At 44.5% G+C, this 9,147-nt stretch overlaps 1 protein-coding gene across 1 annotated transcript; it reads left to right on the top strand.

The window, feature by feature from the left end:
• Positions 1 to 174: 174 nt before the first annotated feature.
• On the top strand, positions 175 to 3,453 carry LOC115693887 (disease resistance protein RPV1-like). The gene is made up of 3 exons (XM_056307472.1): positions 175 to 714; positions 923 to 2,048; positions 2,200 to 3,453. Exons 1-3 carry the CDS (start codon positions 215 to 217, stop codon positions 3,451 to 3,453), a joined length of 2,880 nt encoding a protein of 959 aa, XP_056163447.1. The 5' UTR covers positions 175 to 214.
• Positions 3,454 to 9,147: the final 5,694 nt, after the last annotated feature.

Here is a 9,147-nt window from a genome sequence, read left to right on the forward strand (position 1 = left end):
GATCGAACAAAAGGTTAGAATACTAATCCCGATACAGAACAGAATCAACCGAAAGAGAAGATCATCGGGCACCACTGCCACCGACCAGTCAATTTGCTCAGGAAAAACCAAGTCAACCCTGGCCTATAAGTGTGAACATGGTGGATTCAGGGTACATGCACGTGCGTAGTGACCGAGCTCCTTCGGACGTTTCTCAAGATCTGCTACACAAACAATGGACATTAGTCACGCCACCAATCATTCCTCATCAATGTCTAGACGGCCACTTTACGAAGTTTTCCTGAGTTTCAGAGGGCCGGACGCGCGCAGGGACTTTGTGGATTGCCTGTGCACCAGCTTGACTGATGCTGGGATTGGCGTCTTTAAGGACGAGGAAGAGCTGAAGATAGGCGAAGGAATCACGCCCCAGCTGATCCAGGCGATCAAGCAGTCCAAGATATCAATACCCGTCATATCCAAGGGTTACGGGTACAGCAAGAGCTGCCTCATGGAATTGGAGCAAATGTTGAAAAGCATGGACAACGAGAGTCACCTCATCATCCCCATCTTCTACTACGTCAACCCGTCGGATGTACGCAACTGCAGGGGCCCTTTCGCAAGGTCCATGCAAGGGCACAAGCGCAACTATGAGGGCAGTGTCATTAATTCCTGGGTGTCTTCTCTCCGTCAGATCGGACAGTTGACGGGATACCATCTCCATGAAACCAGTGAAATGTAATTTACATGACACACTCTGGTCTGAGATTACTTTTTTCTCATGTGCCATGCCTACATTTGCGTAAGATTAACTAGGTTTAAATCATATCCAATTATATATTCCTTATTATAACTATGACCACGGCTGCATCATGCCCAAATACGTTTTCTTCCGCTTTCAGTTCTCCTCTTCCCTGTCCTTTTTAATTCCATTTACATTTGGCAGGCCTCATGGCAAGCTCATAAAGCAAATTGTCCACCAAGTTCTGCACAAGCTGAAGAAGGAGGACCTAATAGTGACGAAACATTTAGTCGGAGTCGATCCTCATGTGCAAGACATAATGGCAAAGCTGAAGGTTGACTACCGAAATGGGCAAGCGGTTAATATTGGGCCGACACGTGAAAAGGTGTTAATACATGGCATCGCAGGGGTTGGTAAGACAGCCCTGGCGAAACATGTTTATAATCAAATTTATCATCTGTTTGATGCCTGTAGCTTTCTTGGGCAGATCCGAGCCGAAATTAAGCGTCACCGCGTCTTGTCTCTGCAAAACAAACTGATTTCCGACCTCCATAAAGGAAATGTCCAAAAGTTTTATTGTTCTGACAACGCTCTGACTCATATTCAGAACAGGTTTCTTACCATGAAGATCCTCGTTCTCCTTGACGATGTGAAAGATCACGAACAGCTCGGCGCAATAGTAGGGGAGCTTGATTGGCTTGGCCCAGGGAGCAGGGTCATTCTGACATCCCAAACAAAAGACGTTCTTAGAAACATCAACGGTGCGGAGAGTTTTGGCCTCGGACTGATGGGACAACATGAAGCTCTGAGATTGTTCTGTAGGCATGCTTTTGGGAAGGATTCTCCCCCAGAGAAATTCGAGAATCTGTCAAAAGATATCGTTGCTGCTACTGACGGGCTTCCTTTAGCGCTCACGGTGGTAGGTTCATCTCTGTTTCTCGTAAAATCAAAGAAAGCGTGGCAAGAAACATTGACTGCATTGGAAGCAGCCCCTGATAAGAGGGTCCAAGCAGCCTTGGAGAAGAGCTACATCAACCTAGATGAGAATGAACGGCAGATATTTCTTGATATAGCATGCTTCTTCATTGGAAAGGACAAGAGAATCCCCTCTTACATGTGGGACGACTATGGGTATTATCCTTCTTTATCGATTCGAGCTCTTCATGCCAGGTCTTTGGTAGAAATCGGAGAGGATAAAGAACTATGCATGCATGAAATACTGAAAAATTTTGGCCGGGAACTGGTCAAGAGTGAAAACAGAAATGAACCTTGCAAACGCAGTAGATTGTGCGACCACAAAGACGCACTGCATGTACTAAATAAAAGTGAGGTAACTTCTGGGAGCACTGCGTCACATCTTTTATACTTTAGATGCCAATTGATACTGTTATTGATCCTTTCCGTACAATTATTTGTCGAGTTTGATGCTAAAATACAGCTCCATTTTTTTAAAGTTTAATTTTGTTTTGCTTAATTGACAGGGTACTAAGAAAGTCGAAGCCCTCGGGCTCGAGTTTGGTGAGGGATCCGAAGGGAATTTCTGTTTTGGATGTGATCAATTTGATGGTTTACAGAAGTTGAGGTTCCTGAAGCTGGATCAGGCTAATATTCGGGGAAACTTTGGGGATCGTCTTTTGAGCTTAAGGTGGCTTGATTGGCGAGGGTGCCCAAAGACTTTTGGCGATTTAAATCTGAATTTAAAAGACTTGGTGATTCTTGATTTGTCGTGGAGTCAGGTTGATGGAGACTGGAGAGGTTGGGAGCTGCTCGACCAGGTGCGGACTGAATTCACTATCTTCATTCATTTTTTCTGTGGAGGACGTATTTATCAGGAACAAAACATTTACTATCATAACCTATTTGTCTTGCAGACAAAGAAATTGAAAGTTTTGAAACTAACTGGCTGTGTCCAATTGACTACCACTCCAAAATTTCCTGCTTCAATGGAGCTGGAAAGACTTATTCTGGAAGGTTGCTCTCAACTAGCAGCTATCCATCCATCATTTGGTAATCTGAAGGAGTTGGTTTCTTTGAATATGAAGGGATGCAGTCTCGTCGGTGGATCACTAGATTTGGGTCCCATGAGAGGCTTGAAAGAGCTGTTGATTGATGGAACTTCTATTCGTCGGATTAATTTCAAAGAAGGTTCCATCAGGAAGCTCAAAATCCTCAGTGCTCGCGGTTGTAAACACCTGAATGAAATACCCAATTCAATCAGGTACTTAAAGTCTCTCACATTTCTTGCTCTAGACGGCTCTGAAATCAGTACCCTCCGGGAGTCCATCGAGGAGTTGGAGAAACTGAAGACACTGTCTCTGAAGAACTGCGGGAGGCTATCCTATCTTCCAGATGGAATAGGGAAGCTCAGCTCACTGCAATCCCTGGATTTATCTCACACTGGGATTCAGAAGTTACCACCTTCAGTCAAGGATTTGAAAGCTATGAAAGTGCTTAGAATGAAGGAGACTTTCATACACGAGTTCCCTGAAGCTATACTAAATTTGGAGAAGCTAGAAGAGATAGATTTATCGTCATGCCAGAGATTAGAGGGGAGAATCAACTATGACATCGGGACATTGTCGTCTTTGGCAATCCTGAAACTGTCCGACACTCCGATTTCTGGCCTACCTCCAAGTATTTTGCGCCTTTCTCATCTTCGGGAACTCCACATCCTCGGATGCAATAATCTTCAGAGCCTACCCAAGTTGCTCGAGTCGGTTATTGTTTTTAAGTGATTCGGCTAATTAGATTCTACGCAATCTTGTTTACATTTTTATAATAGCTATCCAATTGTCTATTATATGTGAATCATTAGGGTTTTTATACTATTTGTATTTGTATTATTCTCTGTTGTAACGAGCTTATCTTTTGAATTAATAACAAATCGAGAGTTCTTGTTTGTGCTTCATGCGTTTTACGAGTTGTGACTCTTTCTTGCCCATTTCGATCAGGTCGGTTTCAAAATGCTGGATTATGTGTCATAGAGCAAATCTATTACAATACTTTCAGAAATTAGGAATCACATCACGAAATCAATCAAAAGTTCTTGCTTGGAGAAAAGATTCCAACCAAACTTTTTGATGGGTTGCCTGCAAGAAGACCTCAAAACATTGCATGGATTTGCATGATCTTCGAAATTCTCGTAAAAAGGAGCCTTGTATAATCGCCAATGCTCTTTTCCCTCTGTGCATCCCATTGATTTTATCGCGTCTTGGTGTAACTGCAATTCCCAAGACGACCTTCCTCGCAACGGTCGCCAACTCCGTTGTATCTGTCACAACCTCCATAGATTTCATGAACCTCGTTGCCGTCACGGCGCCACCACGACCTCCCCGCAGCCATCATAATCACCAATGAAACATTTTCAACCCAATCTTTCCTGCCCACCACCATACGAGTTATACTCCTCTGGGGAAGATAGACTTCGCTTATTTTGCACAATCGGAACTGGTTTATCCAACTATAGGCCATGGGCTTGATTTCTGTAGCTACTAAGATGTTTCAGTTCTTTAGGTTGTCTCTTGCCTATTCATGGATTCAGTAGTAGTGATGCACTTAGATTGGCGAACTTGGAATGGGCTGAAATTTGATCGGCTGTATAGAACGGGCCGCTGATCAATACTCATAGTTTTCGTTATTTTTAATGTTATTTTAATGGTGTTTTCGTAATTTTCGCGTTTCCTATTGTAATTAGGTTTAACACCATATAAAGTGGTGTTTAGGGTTTCGTTATTGGGCGATTTTTTTTTGGATATTTGATTTTTATATTCACACTTGAGAGGACGAATTGTTCCTCTATCGAATATTCCTGTTTAGTCAATTTTCTATCGTGATTTGCCATCAATTGGTATCAGAGCAAATGTTGCTTGAATCAATGGTTGAACAGAATCGCGTTGGTCGTGGACGGCGGACTCGTGGTGGCCGGGGGTGTAGAGTTGTTCCTGAAGCAGACGAACTACCGCGTCTAAGAGATCTGCGAGATGTAGAAATTGAAGAACAGAGAAGGCGAATCCAGGATTTGGAGTGACAACTTGCGAAGGCGTGGTTGGACGTTCAATCCGAAGAAGAAGCGGAATCTAGGGATCCATCCGATGATGAAGGGGAGGACATCAACCCTTTCGGGATTCTGAACCAGGAACGGAATCGAGGAGTACGACCTAGAAATCAACCTTTTTCTCATAATTTCGGGATGAGGATCGAGATTCCTAAGTTTCATGGTAAGGCTCATCCTGATGAGTTTATTGACTGATTACATACAATAAAGAGGATCTTTGATATTAAGGATCTGACCGAAGAGCAGAAAGTTAAATTAGTGACTATTAGATTATGAAAACATATCTCGATATGGTGGGAGCATGTGAAAAGGCAATGTGCTAGAAAGGGGAAATCAAAAGTGAATCGCTGGGATAAGATGAAGAAATTGTTGCAAAAGAAATTTTTGCCTACTCATTATAAGCAGGAGGCGTTTATTGAGTATCACAACATTAAGCAGCGAGGTTTAATAGTCGAGCAATATACCAAGGAGTTTGATCGATTGCAGATGCATTGTGATGTGGCTGAGGAAGACGAGCAAACAATTGCTCGATATTTGGCGGGGCTGCGGTATGAAATTTCTGATGTTGTCCAATTACAGCAGTATTGGACCTATGCAGGTGTGTGCAGGTTGGCCTTGAAGGTGGAAGGTTAGTGCAAAAGGAAGGACGGCAGTTCCAAATTTCAGAATCGATGGTTAGGCAAAGAATCCTAAGGAAAAGCGAGAACATCTGTAGCCAATTCGATACCAGCCGTAGTTAAGGGTGCGAGTTCTAAACCTACATCTAAGGAGGGACATAGTAGTGCTAGAACTAGCAGGAGAGGAGATGCAGCCAAGCGATGTTTCAAGTGTAAGGGACTCAGGCATTTTGCTGCTGATTATCCGAACCGACAGATAGTGACGCTTGTTGATAATCCAGTCTATGATGAATCTGAAGGAGAACAAGAGGATGCGGATGCGGAACAACAAGGGATTATCTATGCTGATTCTGGTGAGTCCCTAGTCATTAGAAGAGTCTTAAATGTTGTTGTGGTAGACGATGAATCGTGGCTTAGACATAATATTTTTAATACTAAGTACACTAGTGGAGGAAAAGTATGTAGCATGATAATAGATGTGGGGAGTTGCGAGAATGTGGTGTCCACTACTATGGTGGAGAAGTTGGGGCTAAAAACAGAACATCATCCTCAACCATACAAGCTGTCGTGGATTAGGAAAGGGAACGAAATGAAGGTGAGCAAGACGTGTCTTGTGCAATTTTCGATTGGAAAAATTACATTGATGAGCTATGGTGTGATGTGGTCCCTGTAACAGCCCGAATTTCGATGTAATTCCGGGATCAATAAAATTGACATTATTTCGTATTTCATTTTAGTAAGTCTCGCCCAAAGCTGATCACTCTTGGGATACTAACCAATAGGGTATGGCTAATTAGAAAGCGGTACGTGGACCAAGGATCCGATCGCGAAGCGGACACCGATCACAAGAAATGATGAGAGAATATTATGAACCAATGTGGATCGATCTTAGGAAAAGTAACGGATTTGGTTTGGCCAAGGCCAACGATGTACAATCGGATCGCAGGTGATTCTGAATGACCGAGAGTGCACGTGGCCAACCAGTCCTGAACTTAAACCGGACGATCGTGACCTCTAGAACTAGTGATAATTTCTCATTCTCTCAATGATCGAGACCATCACGATACGGATAGCCCTAGGTCGATACGCGTAACCTCTAAATAGCTGCCCGTTAGTGAGAGACCCTGAAATTGAAAGTTTAGCGAGTTTTGTTCACGGAATTGGGCCCAGATTTCGATGTCGATTTTCGAAAGCTTAAGAGACTATTTTTGGGAATCTGACGTCATATTATGTTGGCCACGCATACCAGGAGTTGTTATGGCCAAAAATTGGAATTTCGACAAAAATTGGAAAAATTAACGATTTTGCCCCTCGGGACCCCGACGTTGATTCTGAGGCCGTCTGAGGTTATTTTTCACGGCCGATGTCATTTTGGGGTGGCCACGCACATTTAGAGTGGTTTCGGTCAAAAATTGGAATTTTGGCTCGAAAGTGAAAAATAATATTATTTTATTCCCGAAACTTTACAGTCGATTTTCGAAGGCTTAAAGGGCTGTTTTTGCAATTCTAACACCACATTATGTTGGCCACGCACATGGAGGGTTGGTACGGGCGAAAAATGGAACTTCGTCCCGGGACCGGAAAAATGACGGTTTTGCCCCTGGGCTATTTTTGGCTTCGAATTTTGGGGGATAATTAAGGAAATTAATTAAAATTGGACTTATCCTAATTATTGCAGGAAAGGACCAAAATGCCCTTGAATTATTGGATAAGATTTAATGGTGGCCATTGGATGAGGGGCAAAATGGTCATTTTGGGTTAGATTTGTGACACTTGGCACCCTAGACCATAAAATTTGACCAAATTAAATCTGTTTCTCTCTCTCCTCACCCTCACTCTCGGCCAGACCTCTCTCTCCTCCCGATCACTCTCTTTCTCTCATCTTCTCTCTCGACTAGGCCTTGCCGGAGCAAGCTGCCGGTCACCGGAGCGCCGCTGCCGGTCACCGGAGCGCCGCCGCCGGTCACCGGAGCGCCGCCGCCGGCCGCCTTCCCCCTGCCGTCGACCACCTCAGTGCCTAGCCTCAGCCTCGCCTCTGTCCGACCCCTTTCTCTCTCTCTCTCTTTCTTTCTCTTTCTCTCCCTTTTTTTTTTTCTCTCCCGGGTTAGCACAGCCGCCGCGCCGGAGCTCGTATGGCCGAGCTACTGCCACTGTGACGTCCTCGACGTCCGTATGTCACTGTTCACCACCATCTCGTACAGTGTTCGTACGCCGCCGTCCGTACGCCGCTGTCCGTACGCCGTCGCCGGTTCCACTGTTCACCAGTGATCGGCCGCCGTTCCTCGTTATAGTGACCTTGGATTAAGTGAGTAAAATTCCTAAACCCGGATTAGGACTGATAGTGTATTTTTCTGGATTGGTTTAGGAATACTAGTACATGCTGAGAGGAATTAGTCTACCGATTGGTAGGAATTATTATCGGGAAAAATGTAGTGGATCAATGAGAATTTATTGGGGAGAGTAATTGGATTGATTGGCCAATTTAGGAGCCCATTGGTGGAATTGCCGGGTATGTTCGGGTTGACTGATTGTATGTAATTCATGCTTAATTGTGATTGATTGAGTACTGCTATGTCGCATGTGGTGTGGCTGATTTTTGTGGAGTGCGACTGGCCACTGTTTGGCTTGCAATTAATTATTGAATTGTGAATCGCACATCGGGCCACACGGTATTAATTTGGCCAATTGAGCACGTGTTGTGATATTGAGTGTTTGAATTTCATTGGTGCTCATGGTGCATTGCATTGCATAACATGGACACGCATTATGTATGCCTAGTGTGAGGCATGTGGGGAAATTGTGCGAGAATGCCTGCCTGCCGTGAGTGTGTGATCACCTAAAATACCCTGAAGCGTCATACGCTGGGTTCGGATAATAATGAGTTGTGTGATCACCTAAAGATCTTCGGGTCGTGACCTTCGGATCGATACCGTCCTCATGCACTTTGAAGCAGGACGATGCCCGGTACGTCCGGAAGACGACCATCCTCATGCACTTTGAAGCAGGCTCTGGTTCGTAAGGAGATCAGTGTTGCGCCTCATGCACTTTGAAGCAGGCTAGAGACACTGGGCCAGATCGGTTGCTGCGCCTCATGCACTTTGAAGCAGGCTAGACGCACCGGGCCGTGAATATTGTTGACTCGAGTCGTAATAAATAATAAATTGGGCGATTGCCAGTGTAGGCCAGTGGGCTGGGAAATGTACGTGACCTGTCGACGTCATTTGCATGCATGAACATGCATGGACTGGCATGCGAATGTGTGAGACTCGGTGCATGAGCATGTGATTGGCGTACGTGTGATAATGTATGCCACGTACGTGCCGTGATTATTATATATTGAACTGCTTAACCTGCAGGGTAAGAGAATTATTTGATTGTTGTTGCATTATGGTTTCAAATATTTATTTCCGGTCAGGAGATTGCATGCTATCCTAGCCTAGGTTTAGGGGTTGAACTCATTGAGATTTGTCTCACGGTTGTGTAAACCGAAACTTTTCAGACCCCCAGTCGTAAAGATGCCGAACCCACCGCTTTTTGGAATACCTGTACATATACACTAGTATACCAGTACCTACCCTGCAGGAAATGGGGAATCATACGTAAGATACCGGTCCGTGGTGTTTATACACGTGGGAGAGTACTTTCATCAGACCCAGGAGTACGTGGCATGGTGCTTACGATATGCAGACGGAAACCTAGGGCAACCCCTTAGGACTTTTGATGTGCCGGTCGACCAAGATGGATTGATGATTCCACGA

The sequence above is a fragment of the Syzygium oleosum genome, unplaced genomic scaffold (assembly GCF_021117445.2).
Source record: "Syzygium oleosum isolate NSW1041296 unplaced genomic scaffold, Sole_v2.1 Sole_v2.54, whole genome shotgun sequence".
Classification (NCBI taxonomy): Eukaryota; Viridiplantae; Streptophyta; class Magnoliopsida; order Myrtales; family Myrtaceae; genus Syzygium; species Syzygium oleosum.

Excerpts from the sequence above, each read along its gene's own strand:
- LOC115693887 (XM_056307472.1), top strand. The coding sequence starts at position 215 with ATGGACATTAGTCACGCCACCAATCATTCCTCATCAATGTCTAGACGG. Across the intron at positions 715-922 it reads CTCCATGAAACCAGTGAAAT|GCCTCATGGCAAGCTCATAA; the intron begins GTAATTTACATG and ends TACATTTGGCAG. Across the intron at positions 2,049-2,199 it reads ATGTACTAAATAAAAGTGAG|GGTACTAAGAAAGTCGAAGC; the intron begins GTAACTTCTGGG and ends CTTAATTGACAG.